Source organism: Neoarius graeffei, chromosome 23 (assembly GCF_027579695.1).
Source record: "Neoarius graeffei isolate fNeoGra1 chromosome 23, fNeoGra1.pri, whole genome shotgun sequence".
In the NCBI taxonomy this organism is placed as follows: domain Eukaryota; kingdom Metazoa; phylum Chordata; class Actinopteri; order Siluriformes; family Ariidae; genus Neoarius; species Neoarius graeffei.
This window is the reverse complement of record NC_083591.1, coordinates 9,313,746-9,335,380: the sequence shown is the minus strand read 5'-3', so window position 1 is coordinate 9,335,380 and position 21,635 is coordinate 9,313,746. Positions and strand designations below refer to the sequence as shown.

Genomic DNA, 21,635 nt, shown 5'->3' with positions numbered 1-21,635 from the left:
ACTACTGGAGCAAATTCACTCATCATATGCAATAAAATGGCATCTTCTTTAGGGTGGGGTGGGTTGGGTGGCTGTGTTTCTGAAACATTTTTTGTCGTCTTTCATCTGTATCACAGATTGTCTTGACTTGTTTGATGCTGTTGTCAACTCAGGGTTCACGTTTTCAAAATAGTTAATAGCCGACACTGGTTAAGATTAAACAGAGGCATTTTGGGTAAAGGTTCGGAGGTGACAACGATTAGGCTCATGCGCTCATTCCTGTTACAATGCATAGCCTATTGTTTTAAAAAAAAAGTTCATCGCATAAAATGATGTTAATATGCAAGCAATGCATTTTCATGGCGTTTTCACAAAGGTGAAATAAATCAGTCGAAATTTAGGCTATTGGCCTATTCCCCATCATCACATCTGTTGTCTGATTTTCTTACTTTAACTGAAGTACATGTAGATAAGAAGAAATACTTGATTATTCTCTGAAATGTTGATAAAAGCACCTGTCTGAGCCGGCGCATGTTTACGTCAAAACGCGTGTGCGTGCACGAGTATCACGGTCACGCGCAAAGTGTCCCGGGAAATCTGGTCACCCTAACACTACACCACTTCGGGCCAGACGTCTCAGAGTTGGAACGGTGTCTCTATCTCGAACGCCCTAGGAGGAGTAGTGGATCCAAAAAAAGTGTCAGAATAAGTAAACTTAAGAAGAACAATAGTGTGCTTGCCAAATAAAAAGTCAGGAAAGGCTTTTCTTGGGGCAGATTTGATCGGATATGATGATTTAACACGCGATGTGCGTGGTAAAATGGCGGCTTCACTCGTCTCTACAGCGCGTATTGGCCAATGAGCTATCCAGATTTTTTTACGTAGCGATCAATCTAAAGAAACGTCATGAACGCTAAGAGACTGACCAATCATTGTGGCTGGTCAATCTGGAGGGCGGAGCCTTGTGAGCCAGAGCTCCTCCCTCTGATTCATTGTGGAGAAAAAGCCCTGTGTGAGTTTGGCTGCAGCGACGGTTGAGCTTCTCCGGTACCGGTTTTTTCTTCTCTAACGTAGTGTACGATAGCCTGTAGTTAAAATTTGCAGTGTATAGGTAAGGAATTTCACAGATATGATAAAAAAAAGTATTAACAGTGCGTTGTAGGATTTATTTGAACTTTATGCCAAATTGCCGGTTAGCTGGCTGAGTGTTCAGAGGCCCCCTGAGATGAGAGAGGGTGATGCAATCATGTGATCAGCAGATAACTGCTCGAGTTTGGTGCAGATTTGAGTTTATTTATCTTCTCAACCGGTTTGCATTGTGGCTGGGTGTCTGCCTCATGTGAAAACCCGCCCGGTTGTGTTCATGTTCGTTTACAAACCCAATCACGAGCGCATAAACAATCAGCCTGCTTCTGTGCCGTTTTGCAGGACCTGGTGCGCGATGACGTCATTGGCGCAGACGAAGGAGGCGTTCCGCGTGGCTGAGGCGGTGTGCTTTGATGTGGACAGCACTGTGATTCGGGAGGAAGGCATCGATGAGCTCGCCAAGTTCTGCGGGGTTGGAGATGCTGTCACTGAAATGTGAGTTGTTTTGCACACACCAGAAGACAAAACGTCGACATTTCAGAAGTGAAGTCACATCATAGCAAGAAGATTCTGCGTTTCCTCCAGGTGCTCTGGTCTTTACCCCTAGTCCACTCTGGTGCTTGAAAGTTTGTGTTGTGAACCCTTTAGAATTTTCTATATTTCTGCATAAATGACCAAAAACATCATCATATTTTCACACAAGTCCTAAAAGTAAATAAAGAGAACTCGGTTAAACAAATGAGACAAATGTTATACTTGGTCATTTATTTATTGAGGAAAATGATCCAATATTACATATCTGTGAGTGGCGAAAGTATGTTGCTTTCAGTATCTGGTGCAGTAATAACTGCAACTAAACGTTGATCAGTCCTGCTTGGAGGAATTTTAGCCCATTCCTCCGTACAGAACAGCTTCAACTCTGGGATGTTGGTGGGTTTCCTCACATGAACTGCTCGCTTCAGGTCCTTCCACAACATTCCGATTGGGTTAAGGTCAAGACTTTGACTTGGCCATTCCAAACCATTAACGTTATTCTTCTTTAACCGTTCTTTGGTAGAACGACTTGTGTGTTTAGGGTCGTTGTCTTGCTGCATGACCCACCTTCTCTTGAGATTCAGTTCATGGACAGATGTCCTGACATTTTCCTTTAGAATTCACTGGTATAATTCAGAATTCATTGTTCCATCAATGATGGCAAGCCATCCTGGCCCAGATGCAGCAAAACGGGCCCAATCCATGATACTACCACCACCATGTTTCACAGATGGGATAAGGTGCTTATGCTGGAATGCAGTGTTTTCCTTTCTCCAAACATAACGCTTCTTGTTTAAGCCAAAAAGTTCTATTTTGGTCTCATCTGTCCACAAAATATTTTTCCAATAGCCTTCTGGCTTGTCCACATGATCTTTAGCAAACTGCAGACGAGCAGCAATGTTCTTTTTGGAGAGCAGTGGCTTTTTCCTTGCAAACCTGCCATGCACACCATTGTTGTTCAGTGTTCTCCTGATGGTGGACTCATGAACATTAGCCAATGTGAGAGACGCCTTCAGTTGCTTAGAAGTTACCCTGGGGTCCTTTGTGACCTCGCCGACTATTACACGCCTTGCTCTCGGAGTGATCTTTGTTGGTCGACCACTCCTGGGGAGGGTAACAATGGTCTTGAATTTCCTCCACTTGTACACAATCTGTCTGACTGTGGATTGTTGGAGTCCAAACTCTTTAGAGATGGTTTTGTAACCTTTTCCAGCCTGATGAGCATCAACAACGCTTTTTCTGAGGTCCTCAGAAATCTCCTTTGTTCGTGCCATGATACACTTCCACAAACATGTGTTGTGAAGATCAGACTTAGATAGATCCCTGTTCTTTAAATAAAACAGGGTGCCCACTCACACCTGATTGAAAACACCTGACTCTAATTTCACCTTCAAATTAACTGCTAATCCGAGAGGTTCACATACTTTTGCCACTCACAGATGTGTAATATTGGATCATTTTCCTCAATAAATAAATGCCCAAGTATAATATTTTTCTCATTTGTTTAACTGGGTTCTCTTTATCTACTTTTAGGACTTGTGTGAAACTCTGATGTTTTGTGTCACATTTATGCAGAAATACATAAAATTCTAAAGGGTTCACAAACTTTCAAGCACCACTGTAGGTGTGAATGGCTGTGTCTGTCTCTGTGTTAGCCCTACAACAGAAAAGCGGTGTAGGATGAATGGGCAAATATTAAATGAGGACACTCGGTAGAGTGCATACCTCCGCCAAGCCACGTATTAGAATATCCAGATGTTTACTATGTTTTTACATGCATATGAGTTTGCATCCAAATCATTCACACAGTGAATTCACTACAGTGGTGCTTGAAAGTTTGTGAACCCTTTAGAATTGTCTATATTTCTGCATAAATATGACCTAAAATATCATCAGATTTTCACACAATTATTCCTTGGCCCATGGCCCACCTTTCCTGCAAACTTCATCAAAATCTGTTCTCTACTTTTTGAGTTACATCGGGAACAGAGAAGAAAACATAACCTCCTCTAACAAAGTTGGATATGTAGTGCAATGATAGTCAAATTTATAACCTGAGGTTCAGTATAAAGCACATAGATTGCATAAACACTCATGACAGCTGAAGAAATCCAGGCATTTTTGCAGAAGTCACCCACTGATGGTACATCTGGCTAGGCTAATTTATCGGAACAAGCATTAAAGCCAACTTACAAAAATCGCTACTCATCCATGTGGATCGGATTTAGATCAAACTCACATACAGTGTTCCTCAGGTAAGTGTGCATAAAAGTTGTCAAGATGGTGGCACCACCTGTCATATTTACGATTTTATGGGCGTCTTGGCCGGTATGAGCTACAGCCTCATTGAGGCTATTTTTATTATGTATTTATTAGTTCAACACACGGAAAGTGGTTAACAAAGTTTGGTTAGCATTTGGTTGTCCCAGACAGTCGGACTACCATTAATGTCGAGCCTTGAATGTAAAATACGTTGTGCAAAACTTCTGTATTGGAATGTCAAGATTTAATTTAAACACGTATTACCACTGTATACAGTCAAATAACTTTTATTAACCCAACGAAACTTGGTGCTCGCAATGCTGCTTTCTGCATGCCAGGTTTACATTTAAAATGAAAGTGGAGCCAGTTACAATGCTTCAGTGGGCTTTTCCTTAACATTTTACTTATTTTAAACACTACGTTGTCCTCGCATGTACACTCATGCAGTATATATTCACTTTTATTTACTTAAATCAATATTTATCTAGGATCATCCAATTTAGCATTGCTGGTTAAAATGGAGTCTTGCACGGGCGATTGCTCTAAGACAGCGAGGGAGGCTCAGCCTCCTCTAAAAATGACGAACATCGTGTAGGATGAATTGCGCTAGGCTTATGTTATAGCCGACCTTATAACATTGCTATTTCAGATCCAGAATCATAGAAATATATGTGCTCAACCCACTACAGTGCGAAATCATTCCCTTATAACTTTAATGTGTGCGTGAGTTTTTCCCCCTCGTGACAGCGCGATGCAGCGCGGCCTCAGTGCACTTCAATGGCATTTGGGAGCTCTGCGCTTTTCAATCTCAAAATGCAAGACGATTATTGGACAAATACTGCGAAAACGCCCGCCCACCGGACTCCCAGCCTCAGTGGACTTCAGTGGCATTTGGGAGCTATGCGCTTTTCAATCTCAAAATGCAAGACGGTTATTGGACAAATACTGCGAAAATGCCCGCCTACGGACTCCCAGCCTCACATGGGAGGGACATGGCAGTTTCCGTGAGGAGACTGGTGATTGGTGAAAGCGGCCGGATATTTTCTTTGACAGCTCGTTTCAACTATAGACAGGCAGCGGTGAATTTCAGTTCAGTCCCATGCGGATTCGCAAGAGATCATTGTAAGAGATGTATTGTAAGAGATCAGCTTACATTTCGATTTCATTCATTACATACGGTTTCTACCAGCTTTTTTAGTTTGTATATATTTTCATTGTAAATAAAGTGTAAATATAGTGTTAAGTTTGCTATCTTAGTTCCAGAAATTTCGTTTATTTGAGTGACTGAACTTGAGGGGGCTAGTCAGCTAGCAAGAAAGCTGCGCACGGATGCCAAGCATTGCTGATTTAATTTTGGCGAAGCCATTTGCCAGTCTTCCTTTCGAGGAAAAAATTAAAATTAAAGAGCAGGGTAGACCAACGCCTCAAATTGACTTGGTGAAAAAGGTAGGGAATAATACTCGTTCCTTTCAGCTCTCCTGGTATGAGAAAGTGAATTGGCTAACAGCAAGTGACCCACATCAACAACAGTAAATAGGCTACTTTAGTAATATGTCATGGATGGACCAAAATACAGAATCTATTTAAAATGTTTATGCTGAGTATATTATATTGGAATATATATTTTTCTGGATATGAATTAAACACAGCTACAATTTGGAAAACATTTTTAAACAAAAACACAGCCGAGAACATTTCACACTACAGACCTGGATTAAAAGTGAAGGGTTATCAAAATTGTCAATAAAACATTTCTCAGTCAAAATAAGTAAAATATAGGGAAAGTGTCATTGAATGAAATGTGTGGCACCCAGCTCTACTGCTGAGGTTCCTGACAAAGAGCTGCTTTCAATAATGATCAATTTTTAAACAACATGCCACAATTTTAAAATATAAAATGTTAAAATATACCCCCCCCCAACACCACCACCATGTATATTGGACAGTAGGCTAATGGGCCAAAAGAACCAGTTATTTCACAGTTTGTGACGCTGCCAACAATCAGCCAGATCAGAGGCAAGAGTATGGGCAAAATTGATGTTTTTTCTTTTAAAATCTGGAAATATCGTAACCGACCAGCCTCCCCTGTTTGAAAGACTACCAGCCGCCACTGGAGTCTTGGTATAATGAATGTAAATATAACCAAAAAACAAGTAAAGACTAGCAAGCCTAATGGCCCATTCCACACACAGTGGTCTTGAGTTGCAAAAAATGAAGTGATTTGTTTGGGGCAAAAAATACTTATTTCTGATATTCTCAGCTTCAGAAAAAACACATTTGCATTGCTTGTGGTGCTGCTGTGCTCTGTCACCAGCTGCTGAAATTGACTACTCCAACCATGAAAAAATTCTCTAAAAACCACCACCACCACCACATGTATTTCAATAAAAAAATCAGTTTATTTTATAAAACTTATTTCTTATTATTCTGATACAGTGTAAACATAATGATAATCTTTTACAGTCTTGGTGACCCTCATGTACCAAGAAATTAAAAAAAAGCAGAGTCCATGTGACACACGTAACACATCACTTAATTTTTTTCATAGAAGGGCACTGAAATCAGATTATTCATATTCAATATTTAAAGCTAGAAAACAGTTATAAACAAAGTTTAAATATAACTGATGCCAAAAGCTTCCAACTTTCAGCGTATTCCATAACTCAAATCCTGTGACGCACGTAACGTTACGTATGTCACAAGGTGTTGTTACGTATGTCACAATTTTTTTTTTTTTTTTTAGGGTAAATCAGCTATAACTGCTGCATTTTATTGACACATTTTCTTCTAAATGCATCCAAGGTTAAATCCGCACAATTCTACTATGGTTTCATTCTAGCCTTTTGGTTGAACATCTTTTAATTTATCGAATCTTCATGTCAAATTCATAGAGGACATTTTCTCCTTCTGCAACACCAAGAAGCTCTACAGGCACAGGTGGATTTATCTGATCAACAGTGGATTCTGGTTTGTAATCAATTGCATCCTCATGAGCAGGCCAATACCATTTGCCTTTTCTGGCACTATTCATGACCGACACTCTCACATCTTCACCTACTACTTGAATTACCTCCCCAGGGAACTTCAAATCATCATACACCACAAGCACCCAGTCACCAACATTCAGATTTACCTTCTTGGGGACAGATTCATACATGTCATAGATCACTCTCTACCCAATGGCTCTGAATCTATTTCTGTGTGCAGAAGCTGACAGGTACCACGAGAACACCTCACCACATGCACTTTGCTTATACCAGGTGCATCTTTGACCCCACTCCAAGGTTTATCCCTTTCTATAACTTCAGAAATTTCAGCCTGTGTCACATGCAGAACGTTCACTTCTTTTAAACACTTTTGCTACCCTAGCAAAATCGGATGAACTCTGGCCTGTTTTTGCTGTAGCACCTTTGCTCATTACCTGTCTTCTAACATTTGATTTTGCAGCTCCACCGATTCCATCAACAACACCTTTACCATGTGAGGTGGCAAAATATTTCCACGGTACTCGACAGTGCTACCTTGCAGCCAGATCAGAGACAAGTTTCACCATGTACTTGTTTTTGAATTCGGATGAAGGCCCATCAGTAAAGATAAGCTCATCACCTTCCTCAATTTTGATACAGTGGAGAAAATAATTATTTGATCCCTTGCTGATTTTGTAAGTTTGTCCACTGACAAAGAAATGAACATTCTATAATTTTAATGGTAGGTTTATTTTAACTGAGAGAGACAAAACATCAAAAAGAAAATCCAGAAAATAACTTCATATAAAAGATATAAACTGATTTGCATTTCTTTGAGTGAAATAAGTATTTGAACCCTCTCGCAAACAAGACTTAGTATTTGGTGGTAAAACCCTTGTTGGTAAGCACAGCGGTCAGACGTTTCTTGTAGTTGATGACCAGGTTTGCGCACGTCAGGAGGAATTTTGGTCCACTCCTCTTTGCAGATCATCTCTAGATCATTAAGGTTTTGAGGCTGTCGCTTCACAACTCAGAGCTTCAGCTCCCTCCATAGGTTTTCTATGGGATTAAGGGCCGGAGACTGGCTAGGCCACTCCATGACCTTCATGTGCTTCTTCTTGAGCCACTCCTTTGTTGCCTTGGCTGTATGTTTTGGGTAATTGTCATGCTGGAAGACCCATCCACGACCCATTTTCAGTGTCCTGGCAGAGGGAAGGAGGTTGTCACTCAGGATTTTACGGTACATGGCCGCGTCCATTCTTCCGTTGATGTGGTGAAGTAGTCCTGTGCCCTTAGCAGAGAAACACCCCCAAAGCATAATGTTTCCACCTCCATGCTTGACAGTGGGGATGGTGTTCTTCGGGTCATAGTCAGCATTTTTCTTCCTCCAAACACGGCGAGTTGAGTTAATGCCAAAGAGCTCAATTTTGGTCTCATCTAACCACAGCACCTTCTCCCAATCACTCTCAGAATCATTCAAGTGTTCATTGGCAAACTTCAGATGGGCCTGCACATGTGCCTTCTTGAGAAGGGGGACCTTGCGGGCACTGCAGGATTTTAATCCATTACGGCGTAATGTGTTACCAATGGTTTTCTTGGTGACTGTGGTCCCAGCTGCCTTAAGATCATTAACAAGCTCCTCCCGTGTAGTTCTAGGTTGATCGCTCACCTTTCTCATGATCATTGATACCCCACGAGGTGAGATCTTGTGTGGGGCCCCAGACCGAGGTCGACTGATGGTCATTTTGTATTTCTTCCATTTTCGAACTACTGCACCAACAGTTGTCTCCTTCTCACCAAGCTTCTTGCTTATGGTTTTGTAGCCCAGTCCAGCCTTGTGCAGCTCTACAATCTTGTCCCTGACATCCTTAGACAGCTCTTTGGTCTTGCCCATGTTGGAGAGGTTGGAGTCTGATTGATCGATTGATTCTGTGGACAGGTGTCTTTATACAGGTGTCAATTTAAGACAGCTGTCTTTAATGCAGGTAACGAGTTGATTCGGAGTGTCTTAACTGGCCTGTGGGAGCCAGAACTCTTAATGGTTGGTAGGGGATCAAATACTTATTTCACTCAACGAAATGCAAATCAATTTATATATTTTATAAAATGTGATTTTCTGGATTTTCTTTTTGATATTCTCTCACTGTTAAAATAAACCTACCCTTAAAATTATCAACTGTTCATATCTTTGCCAGTGGGCAAACTTACAAAATCAGCAAGGGATCAAATAATTATTTCCTCCACTGTAAGTCTGACCAACTGCAGTAGAAATGAGTATACAGCATCTTTTCCTTTGTCCTGGCTGTCAGTGACTATAAGAAAAGATTCGCATGGTTTGAGTTTACTGTAGAGAGCTGCTGTGGATAAATTTACAGATGTGCGCGACCAAAGGGCCGACTGAACCTCATTTTGGTATTCACAACTATATGCCATTGCAAAATCGCATTGGAGAACACGTGCATTTGGGCTGGACTCGGCCCGTTCAGAAGACTCAAACGGAATTGTTTTTACTCCTGAAAGTCAGGCCATGCCTCAAACAATTCTTCCTTGAGTTGACCTACACAACCAGATTTCTGTTCAATTCTCAACCTGCCTGTTTCTGACTTCCCCCACTGTTTCCAGCTCACCAACTTGTCATGTGCCTGATTCAAGACCAAACGACAACCTGGTTTACAGGCATCACAAGTACCTAACCAACATGAAGAGTCCAATTCATCTTCATTACAACAAAGTACAGATGGCCAAAACTGTTCATCATATTTGATATTCAAACCACTGAGTTTCAGTGTGAACTTCTCATCCATTTTACACTTGCACTGGTCAGGACTTTGGTCTTTCAAAAGCAACACGTTTACAGGGCACAAAGAGGCAAACTTGCTAAAACCAACTTTAACATCGGGATAAACATGTTTGAACAGTTCAAATGTTTCTCTTAAATACATGACCAGATAACGCTTTCTGAGTTTCAGCTTCTTCCCACACAGTCATCTCCTGTTTGAGACCCAGAGCTGTATAAACAATGTCTGTTCTAAAGTAAAAGTCTCTGATCAGAACTTTACTCGATCCAGAATTGTAGAAGAAACTGGGCCAACTAATAATCTACAGAAATGATATCATCTCTAGCCGCTTTATCCTTCTACAGGGTCGCAGGCAAGCTGGAGCCTATCCCAGCTGACTACGGGCGAAAGGCGGGGTACACCCTGGACAAGTCGCCAGGTCATCACAGGGCTGACACATAGACACAGACAACCATTCACACTCGCGTTCACACCTACGGTCAATTTAGAGTCACTAGTTAACCTAACCTGCATGTCTTTGGACTGTGGGGGAAACCGGAGCACCCGGAGGAAACCCACGCAGACACGGGGAGAACATGCAAACTCCACACAGAAAGGCCCTCGCCGGCCACGGGGCTCGAACCCGGACCTTCTTGCTGTGAGGCAACAGCGCTAACCACTACACCACCGCGCCGCCCACATACAACATAATGTAAAAATTGCAAAATAATGAAGTGTACATTGCCTGTTTCAGATTTGTGACACACGTAACAATTTTTTGTGACCCACGTAGTGTTACGTTACCACTGAAAGTTGTAAGAGTTTCTGAATAATCTTTTTTTTCGCCGATAATTAGACTCCATATGAACCAAAAAGATCAAATATACAATGACACACTTCACAGAATTTTCACATTTTCTATTATTCTGTCATTTTCATGTTTCGTCTGAATGTGACACACGTAATGCTACTTAACACCGCCCTGTAAATAAATAAGGGTTATGAAATTTTTTTTTTTTCAGTGATCAGTTTGATTAGTACTGAGGTAGCTACATTTCACTACAAAAAAAAAAAAGTGAGAAACCTCTCCGGAGCAAAACTACTGAGAAATAAATTTCAAAAACTGAGTCCCAACTGTGACATGCGTAACGTGGAATGGGCCTAATTCATTCTAAAAGGAAACAAAGTACAGTATCAAAATAGTTTAAAACAGTGTTATATTGCTTAAGATGGCGTTTTAATTTCATCTTAAACTCACATAGCTCCTGTGCATTTCTGATATCGTGAGACAGGGAATTAAATGCCGGTGCGCCATTGCATCTAAAACTACCCTGGTATTTAGTGGTTTTACAAAGAGGTACGTGCGGCAGATCGCGACCCCAGGTATTATAGGTATGAATTTGATGTGCATGCTTAAATTCTGAGAGGAGGTATGATGGTGCCATACTGTGGAAAGATTAGTAAGCTAGCACACATTTGAGATATTCACGGCATGCCTGTCGACTGGGCCAGCCAAGTATTGACTTCAGCTCATCAGGATCAACAAATTGGCCTTTGATGATGCAAGCAGCTCGTCTGTTCAGTTTGTCCAGATAAGCCTTGCTTTCAATACTGCAGCTGTCCCGTACAGGCGAGCAATAGTCAAATAACGGTAAAACCGTGTTGTAGAGGGTTAAACAAACAGCTTTAGGAAGGAACAACGTAACATGCCTAGTCTAGATGATATCTCTTTTTACCAATATAGATAATCAACATGATCTTTCCAGGATAAAGTAAGATCAATGAGGATATAGATGTGAAAGACACACAGTTTGTGTTACAGAACTGTCCAAGACTTTCTGGCATTTGAATTTTGTTGAGCTCACAAATACAACAGGTTTTTAATCGACTCTTCCATTTTATCTGGGAAGTCCAACCCCAATTTAAAAAAAAAAACTGGGACGCTGTGTAAACTATCACATTCTGTTTTTATTTTGCAAATCCCGGAAACCCTGTATTTTAATTGAAAATAGTACAAAGACGACATATCAAATGTTGAAACAAATTTTGTTTTTTGAAAAATATACGCTCATTTTGAATTTGATGTTAGTAACATTTCAAAAAAAGTTGGGACAGGGGCATGTTTACCACTCTGTTGCATCACCTCTACTTTTAACAACATTATGTAAACGTTGGGGAACTGAGGAGACCAATTGCTGTAGTTTTGAAAGAGAAATGTTGTCCCATTCTTGCCTGATATTCAATTTCATTTGCTCAACAATTCGGGGTCTCCTTTGTTGTATTTTGTGCTTCATAATGCGCCAAATGTTTTAAATGGGAGACAGGTCTGGACTGCAGGCAGGCCAGTTTAGCACCCGGACTCTCTTACTACAGAGCCATGCAGTTTTAATATGTGCAGAAAGCAGTTTGGCATTGTCTTGCTGAAAGAAGGAAGGCCTTCCCTGAAAAAGATTTTGTCTGGATGGCAGCATATTGCTCTGAAATGTGTAAATATCATTCAGCATTAATGATGCCTTCCCAGATATACAAGCTACCCATGGCATGTGCACTAATGCATCCTCATACCATCACAGACGCTGGCTTTTGAACTGTGCACTGATAAGCCGGATGGTCCTTCTCCTCTTTAGCCTGGAGGACGTGGTGTCCATGATTTCTAAAAAGAATTTCTAATTTTGATTCGTCAGACCTTGGGACAATTTTCCACTTTGCCTCAGTCCATCGTAAAAGCGTTCGGACCCAGAGAAGGTGGTGGTGTTTCCGGATATTGTTTATATCTGGTTTTAACTTGCATTTGTGGATGCAGTAATGAACTGTTTTCACAGACGATAGTTTTCTGAAGTGTTCCTGAGCCCATATAGTGATTTCCACTACAGACACCTGTCTGCTTTTAATGCAGTGTCTCCTGAGGGCCTGAAGATCACCGGCATCCAGTGTCAGTTTTCAGCCTTGTCTCTTGTATACAGAGATTTCTCCAGATTCTCTGAATCTTTTAATGATCTGTACCATAGATGATGTGATGCCCAAATTATTTGCAATTTTACATTAAGGAACGTTATGCTTAAATTGTTGCACTGTTTGCCCACGCAATCTTTCACAGAGCGGTGAACCCCTCCCCATCTTTACTTCTGAGAGACTCCGCCTCGCCGGGATGCTCTTTTTTTTATACACAATCATGTTACTGATCTGTTGCCGATTTAACCAAATTAGTGTGTGGTGTTTTTAAATAACTTATTTTTTTAAGCATTTACGCAACTTTTTTTCAGTCTTTTATTGCCCCCTCCCAACTTTTCTGAAACATGTTGCTGACATCAAATTCAAAATGAGCATATTTAAAAAAAAAAAAGTCAAATGTTGAAACTGAGAAATATTGTCTTTGTACTATTTTCAATGAAATATAGGGTTTGCATGATTGGCAAATCTTCACATTTCTGTTTTTAATTTCTCACAGTGCCCCAACTTTTTTTTTTTTTTTTTGTAATTGGGGCTGTGTTATCAGTGTAATGCTACTAAATTTGTATATGAAGGTTACAATGGAACTTCTTGTGTTTTATTAGTCATGACTGACTAGCTAATTGTTAGTTCCATGAATGTGTATTTACAGTATTTTTAAAAGCAAATCATACCTGGATTTGCGTATAGTATGTACGGTATGTATTTAATGTAATATTCATTTGCAGACCATGTGGTCAGACATGTGAGTGGCTGCTGATCAGATAATCTTTGTTCCCAGGACTCGCAAGGCCATGGGAGGATCAGTAACATTCAAAACAGCTCTGACGGAACGCCTGTCTATTATCAAGTGCTCACGGGAGCAAGTAAACAAACTGATAACGGACCACCCACCTCAGCTGACTCCAGGTATTAAGTAAGTTGGTGCTGATTTCAGTTTCCTAACATGGCCGCCTTGTTGGACAAATATGTTGGACAACATCGTCTGCATCAAGGATTTCAAACGAAACATTTTTCAACCTGAATAACTGATTGATTTTTATCTGAGCATACTTGGGTGTAAATGTTGCTTTGTACAGGGAACTTGTGGAGAGGTTACATCAGCGCAATGTGAAGGTCTTCCTCATTTCTGGAGGGTTTCGCTGCATTGTGGAGCATGTAGCCACTCAGCTTGGCATTCCTCTTGACCATGTCTATGCCAACCGCTTGAAATTTTACTTCAACGGTAAGAAAAGCACAGCTGTTTTAGAGACAGTCATTACCATCCACTAAATTGCCAGTTTGTAGGTGTAGAATTACTGACCGTCGTCCATATGACATCATGTTGGTCTTGGGTTAAGAAAATCTCCAACCAACAGCAGTTTTGTGGTCAGAAACTGACACTGATGAAAGCGTATGATCAGGATGATTAACACGGTGTACAAGGAAAAAGGTGATATCCCTGTATAAACTGTACACCAACAAGGTAGGTGTAGTAAAAGCGTTTAAAAACCTCAACAATGCTGATGTGTCTTGCACACTCATTCTGCACTACCATGTCAGGGTCACTGTGGTGCAGAGACTGTTCTACCACCCAGTGCACACAATACCTTATAAATTAGTATTCCTATGGTGGTGCCTTTCAGCTGATGAGAAGGGTAGAGTAGGGCTGCCAGATTTTACATGACAATTGTTTTATCCACATTCACTGGATATGAGCAATTGTGTGCTCCGATACTCTAGTAGTAGAGTAGCCAATCAGCTCCTATACCGTGAGCAGAGAAAAACAATGGCAACACGCATTGCTGAATCAACTGAGGACAAAATAAAAACTTTACTCAAACAAAAATACAAAAAAAGCAACAAAATATGGAAAAAGTAATTGGTGGTAAGAACGTATCTTTTAAAAATTTTTTTCAAGAATTATAGCATTTTTTACAATTATTTACTGTCATTTTGCCAGTTTGTTTACATTCTAAACGGAAATTGTTTTGTCTGACGTTTTGTATAAAAAGTTTGTATTTACCAAATTTGCAAAGAATAAAAATGCTCAGTTTTTCAAAATCCAGTGAATGCAGATATATGTATGTTATTTACCAGCTGGGAGGTCCGTATCGTGAAATACCGTGACCGAGGTCTTGAAAGTACTGACTGAGGTCACAGTATTTCGTCATATGGACCGACCTTAAGCTGGTAAATAATATTTATTTTTTTCTTTACCAAATTCTAACAGAAAACAAGAGTGCCCAAAAGGGAAAACCAAGCCGCCATTTTGAATCCTTATTCATGGCTGTAATGCAAATTGCTTCCTCCTCGGTATACAAGTGCACTTCCATGGCAGGAAAAAAAAAAAAACCTACATTTTGCTGCCTATGTAGTCCCCTATTTATACAAATAGGAGTCATTCAGGGTTCAGCCATGTTTTTGCTCGGCTTTAGCAAGTTAGAGGTTTTTAGCTTTCTCCTGAAATGTTTTCTTTTATTTCTTCTTCCTCAGGGTAGTAAAACTCGCTTTCACTGTGAAGACTGTCATTATCACTATCCATGATGTAAAATTAATGCTATTATGCTGAGAAATGCTAGCAAAAATTAAAGATTTTTTATATAAATCTTATAAATGTTGACAAAAAAATGCTACTATGTTTGTCGTTGTGAACGAGCGAGTTGCCAGAGGTCCGTAACTGGGGTCCGTACCGTAGGATACAGACACACTCGCCAGCCAATCAGAGCGCAGGATTTGATGGAAACTGGACCACGAAAAAAATGTTATTCCAATCTCGTTGTACATGGTTTATAGCCGACTTGGTGCTATCAGCTCATGCACAGCTCAATTATCATATGACCTGTACGAACCCCCGTGGGAGAACCGTTGGGAAAAGTCACGTGACTGGGCAGATATGGATTTTTGAATCCGATCCGGAAAAAGCTGTATGCAGCCCCGGAACCATTTCCCTCACTTCCGCCGTTTTCATTTTGCTCGGAATTGTTAGTTTGAAAAATGAGCAACACAACTGAGCACAGTAAAAGTGAATTTTATTATCCAGATGATTTATCAGACACAGACCAACAAGCTGAAACTGTCAAAGAAAATGGGGGAGAAAAAAAAAAAAGTTACTTTCAAATGAAATTCGCTTGCTTATACAAGGACAACAGTAAAGTCCGTTGTATTTTATAGAATTTAAGCTGTTATTTCAAACTTGTGCAAAGGTGATTCAGCAGATAAATGGCTTGCTGTCAATCAAATGAAAATTGGTTTGTTTTTTTACACAGCATTGTTCATTGTTTTCCACTGCGTATGTTAGTTTTAAAAAGGCTATACGGTAAAATGTTTACTGAAGGAGTTAGGTTGGGCCTCGCTGTGCTTGGTCCATACAGCATGAATATTTTCAAGCCAAATGTTTTCCCATCCGGCCTTCCCACTCAGTCAGTAAGTACATATAAACCAGTAATTATATACAGTAGATTTACCTGATAAAATGAACAATTGGTATTAGCACATTAAATTGGTAACTGCATATACCTGGATATATTAAACATTGCCATAGAACAGTGATGCGCCTGATTTGAGACAAACACGAGCACAAGGAAAAATCTCTGAGCACAAATTTGATGAACACATTCATTTGGGCAGTTGTCGGGAAACGTTACTTAGGAAACTTTTTTTTTTTTTTTTTTTTTTAATGGAATAAAAAGCTCATCCCAGCTTGGTTTGACCAGCTGATAAAACACCTTGAGCTGGTTAGTTGGACAGCTGGTATTTTTTCCATTTACTATTACTTGAATAAATTGAGAATAATGGGTCAGATTTTCTAATTCCCTTTTTTTTTTTTTTAAATTCATCTACAAATGTTGCATAATAGGAATAATTCATTACTTTTTTTACAGCATTTTCACAAGTATTAATCTGTTCGATTACATTTAAAACCCCCAATCACCCCATGCGTTGAATAATGCAAAACCTGCTACCTAGTCAGAATCTCACAACTTTATAAAGCATGGTGTGTGTGCTCGCATAGCCATGTAACCATGGTTCTATGAATACTGGATAAAATCATCTGTACAGTGTCTTGCAAAAGTATTTTGTCGCATTACAAGCTGGAATTAAAATGGATTAGCACCATTTGATTTACACAACATGCCTACAACTTTTAAAGGTGCAAATTGTTTTATTGTGTGACAAACAAAGATGGGAAAAAAAACCCACAAATCTGGAGTGTGCATACCGTAGGTATTCAATGCCAATGCACACTCCATAGGCCAAGGGTGCCAAATCGCTTCTTGCATTTATGACTAACATGGGCAGAATTAGTGGGAGAGGTTGAAATATGTATAGTAGATGGTGAAGCCAGTCACTGCCCACTGTGCTTTGTTCCAGCTAAATGTGTGGCTCCACCAGGCAGAAATGGTCAACAGGGAATCAATTTGGTATTCATGAAGAGGTCCACTGGCGCCTTGCCAAACCCTTCCCAGATCTGGGACACCACTGAAGACCATTCTGGGTTTATGCAGTGGCATGATAATGTGTCTGCTGCACCACTGTGCCATCCTAGTATTAGACTAACTGTGGGAAGGGAGGAGCCTTCATACAAGATGGAGAGCACCACTTCACTTTGTACCATATTGGGGATTGATGGACTTAACTCAACATGACACTCACTGATCAATGTATAGATAGTTTTCACTGACGTCACGGCATTCCGGGGAACGCCCTCCAGCCGCCATCTTGTGGGGCTAACAAAACGGACCATCGCTATTACCGGCTACGTTATCTCGGACGAATTTATAAAGTTTTATATAGTCAGTTTTCTAAAATAAAGATCAATGTCGGCAAAATCAAGCAAACGGAAGTATATGGATACATTGGACGACATCTCACGACAACGGTATGCAGCCAAACCGGCCTTAATTGGGGGAAATGACCCCTACGAAGTGGACAAAGATGCATTTTCAAGTGACTATGCAGGGCTGCCATCCATATCGTACCCTGATATTGTGAACTATTTCGTGAATAATAAAAAAGTGCCTACACACTTGATGACCTCAAAGCATACAAGTCGCTGGAGTCATACAATTATTTTGTCTGTGGCTGGGTCCGTGAAGTCCACCATATAAAACCAAGTGACAGTCGTGTCGTAATTACAGCCAAGGTATGTAAACATTGGAATTTTAGAGCTCTCAACACTGCATATAAATGTGTGTGTATAATATCGAGTTGATTTAAGACAAACTTTACATCCATTAGTGGTATTACAGTTAGGCATCCTCCAGAGATTGTTTACACGATGTTTTGGTTTCCAAAAACAAACAAACGATTGTTTAAACAACTTACCACTTATAAAATGATCGGAGCAGACTTTGCGGTGTTTGGAAGGCTGATAATCCTTGCGGTTGATTCTTGCAAGCCATAGATTTCTCCTTTGTATGCTGAGTTTCTTTGTTTGCTCACCTTCGTGCTCCCGTACAGTGGGAATTCCATAAAAGCTCCGCTTGACGTCATCATCTGACCTATTACGACAGCCGTGAATACAACAGGTGTGCACCATTGCTAGCTTTAAATAGCCTGCTTGGGTTCTTTTGAAGACTTTGTACTCGCGCGTTACAACGTGTGCTCAGTCACCCGTACGGTAAGCTTGACCCGCAAGATGGCCGCCACTAGGGAATCCCTGACTCTGTGACGTCATGTGAAAACTATCTAAAGGCATTAACAGGGAAGGAGAATCATTACCAGAATCATCACCATTGTCAATATACCTGAGCACCCCATCCATGTCCCAGCTATAAGGGAAATACTAGATGTTTGTGTATCAAGTGTCACAGATTTTAATAACATGATTTGGCAAATTTTTTTTTGTTACTTAACTTTTTTAATAACTAGTATGACAACAGTTTCCTGTGTTTTAAATGCTTCAAGCCCGTTCATATCTTCTGAAGAGTTTTTGGATTCTCTGACTTATTAATTCATGCCCTGATTCTTCTGGCTTTATTTGTACTAACTTGCCCATAAAACTGATGTGACACTCCCCCCAACTCTTTTCTGCTTAGTTTTTAATGGTCGTCTCGTCTGACACCTTCTTGTTTTTAACATTAAACTATTTTAAACACTTTTTTGCACTGCAAATGCTATCGAGTGATCTCCAACTCGCTATTTAAATTTTGTAGGAGAGTATGCAGGGTTTGATGAGACTCAACCCACAGCGGAATCAGGAGGCAAAGGCAAAGTGATAAGTTTGCTAAAGGAGAAGTACGGCTTCAAAAAAATAGTAATGATTGGAGATGGTGCCACTGACCTAGAATCCTGCCCTCCTGCTGTAAGTGCACATCATATCTTTCCAAAACCTTGGAACTAAAAGGCAGAAGTGTGTTTTCTCTCCCCCAAAATATTAGCTAATATAATAAATGGTATTTACAAGTTACTGAATGCATGTGGTGATTCACACCAGGATATTACTCAGTATCTTACACACACTCTTAACTCCAAGGTATTTAAATATAAAATAAACTTTAAAATGCAGGGTACCTTTGTTTTAGTTGTTAGCAATGCATGGCATATGGAACTGAACACAATTCCTTCTCACACTTGGGGACCCTTCGAGTACCCTACCAGTCAAAAGTTTGGACACTTTTTCTAATTGTGTTTTTTCTTTATTATTGTAAGCAAAATGTTTGAAGAATCGAATATAAAAGTAGCCACGTTTTGCTTTGATGACACTTTGCATGCTATTGGCTTTCTCTCAACACCTGGAATGGCTTTCCAATAGTCTTGGAAGGAATTCCCATATGTTTTGTTGACTGCTTTTCTATCACTCTGCGGTCCAATTCATCCCAAACCATCTCATTTGGGTTTAGGTCGGCTGATTGTAAAGCCCCGGTCATCTGATGCAGCACTCTTTCACTCTCCTCCTTGGTTAAATAACACTTACATAACCTGGAGGTGTGTTTGGGTCCTTGTCCTGTTGAAAAACAAATGATGGTCCCACTAAGTATAAAACAGATGGGATGGCATGTTGTGGTCGTGATGCTGGTTAACTGTGCCTTCAGTTTTGAATAATTTGCTAACCGTGTCACCAGCAAAGCACCCCATACCTCCTCCTCCTTGATTCACGGTGGGAACCACACATGCAGATACCATCCTTTCTGATTTGCCACATCTCACAAAGCCGGGCTGGTAGGAACTAAAAATCTCAAATTGGGACTCCTCAGGCTCTAAAGTACAGATTTCCACTGGTCGGAGTCCATGCCTTGTGTTTCTTGGCCCAAGTCGAGAAAGAAGCAGCACTTCTTATTGGCCTCCCTCAGTCGTGGTTTCTTGGCAGCAATTCAACCGTGAAGGCCTGATTTCATATAATCGCCTCCAAATCAGCTCTTATCAGAGATGCTGTTAATTGGTAATTTCGGAGGCTGGTAACTCGTACACTTTATTCCCTGCAGCAGAGGTAAGTCTTGGGCTTCCTTTCCTGGGACGGTCCTCAGATCCAGTTTCATCCGGTTTGGAGTTCAGCAGTCTGGTGAGCTGGGGGGAAAAGCTGTTACAGAACCTGGTGGTCCTGCATCTAATGCTGCAGAGCCTCTGGAAGGAGGTTCCACAGCATTACGTGCAGGACCACCAGGTTCTGTAACAGCTTTTTCCCCCAGCTCACCAGACTGCTGAACTCCAAACTTCTATTTATAACTTGAACATTCCTAATTCCATTGGTCACTTTATACGATTGCACTTTATAATCTTTTTGCTGCTGTATAATTTAATTTAATACACTTCATATTTATTTCTGTGCTGAGCCAAATTGCAACGAAATTTCGTTCGGCATACACTTGTTGCATACTGAATGACTGAGTCTAATCAGAGCGTTTTAATGGCTTTTGCAACTCCACTTGAAGATGCATCGAGTTCCTGGAGTCATCTGACTAATCAACCTTCACATCTTAAAGTAGTGATGGTCTGTCATTTCCTTTTACTTTAGTTGAGCATAATATGGATTACTACAGTTGTCAAATAGGGCTATTTACTGTTTGATCTCAAACACATTTAAGAAGGCAAGAAATTGCACTAATTTTGACGAGGCCTCACATGTTAACTGAAAAAAACACTCCAGGTGACTACCTCATGAAGCTGGTTAAAATAATGTCAAGTGTGCAAAGTGTCAAGGTATAAAATTTTAGATTCTATTTTACAGAATCCAAAATATTTATTTAAACTTATGTTTATCACAATTCTGTATACGTTCCATACGTTATTTCATAGTGATGTCTTCAGTATTTTTCTATGATGTAGAAAATGATCAAAATACAGGGGGGAAAAAAAAAAACACAAAACTGAGTGTCCAAACTTCTGACTGGTATTGTATATAAATAAAAGAAGAAATGAGTTGTGTTCCACAATTAAAAAAAAAAATGTATTTGCAGAGATTATGTTCATACTTCTGAATGACTATGTACTGCTGTAACATTTCAGAGTGCTTTCATCGGATTCGGTGGCAACGTGGTGCGGCAGCAAGTAAAAGAGAAGTGTTCTTGGTACGTCACAAGTTTCGGAGAGCTGTTAAAAGAGCTCGAGAAGATTTAGTGTTTTTGGATACTGTAGTCTCCCCATTGCCTGCTTTGTGTGCGCCTTTGTGCTGACGCACTTGCACTTTTTTTAATTTTAATGTTTGGATTTTAACATTTCATCATATGAAGCTTTTTAATACACTACAGTGTTTACAAGGTGTAGCAGGCATGTGTTAAAATGCTAATCTTGTGGAAAAACTGATCAAAGCTGTGATGTAGTTTTAATTGCTTAGCATTTTTGATGGTGATGCTTTAGTAGATCTTTAAATTTTTTTTTTTTATAATAATATATACAATGTGTATCTCTCAAGGATACTTTCATTTTGGTACTTACCAGAGAGATTAAAATGGATTCTAATGTACACCTGTAATTGTGTCTTTTTGAGAAAATTATGCATTCGTAAGTTGCGGAACAGTGTATTCTTTATTCTACAGGTTCACATGTATATCTACGGACTGAAAGGTCATGTTATTGTAACGTATTAAATTGCAACTGAAAAAAGCAAGGAAAGACAGTGTATATAATTGAAATTGAGTTCAGAGCTCAATATACAGTAAAC

The 21,635-nt window shown here is 40.1% G+C and overlaps 1 protein-coding gene across 1 annotated transcript; it reads left to right on the top strand.

Annotated features, from left to right (window-relative positions):
• The first annotated feature begins 981 nt into the window (after positions 1–981).
• psph (phosphoserine phosphatase) lies at positions 982–21,586 on the top strand. Its single transcript, XM_060905717.1, has 6 exons — positions 982–1,026; positions 1,408–1,560; positions 13,335–13,469; positions 13,633–13,778; positions 18,691–18,839; positions 20,981–21,586. The coding sequence occupies exons 2-6, from the start codon at positions 1,421–1,423 to the stop codon at positions 21,089–21,091; spliced, it is 681 nt and encodes a 226-aa protein (XP_060761700.1). The 5' UTR covers positions 982–1,026; positions 1,408–1,420; the 3' UTR covers positions 21,092–21,586.
• Positions 21,587–21,635: the final 49 nt, after the last annotated feature.

Excerpts from the sequence above, each read along its gene's own strand:
- psph (XM_060905717.1), top strand. The coding sequence starts at position 1,421 with ATGACGTCATTGGCGCAGACGAAGGAGGCGTTCCGCGTGGCTGAGGCG. Across the intron at positions 1,561-13,334 it reads GGAGATGCTGTCACTGAAAT|GACTCGCAAGGCCATGGGAG; the intron begins GTGAGTTGTTTT and ends CTTTGTTCCCAG. Across the intron at positions 13,470-13,632 it reads CAGCTGACTCCAGGTATTAA|GGAACTTGTGGAGAGGTTAC; the intron begins GTAAGTTGGTGC and ends TGCTTTGTACAG.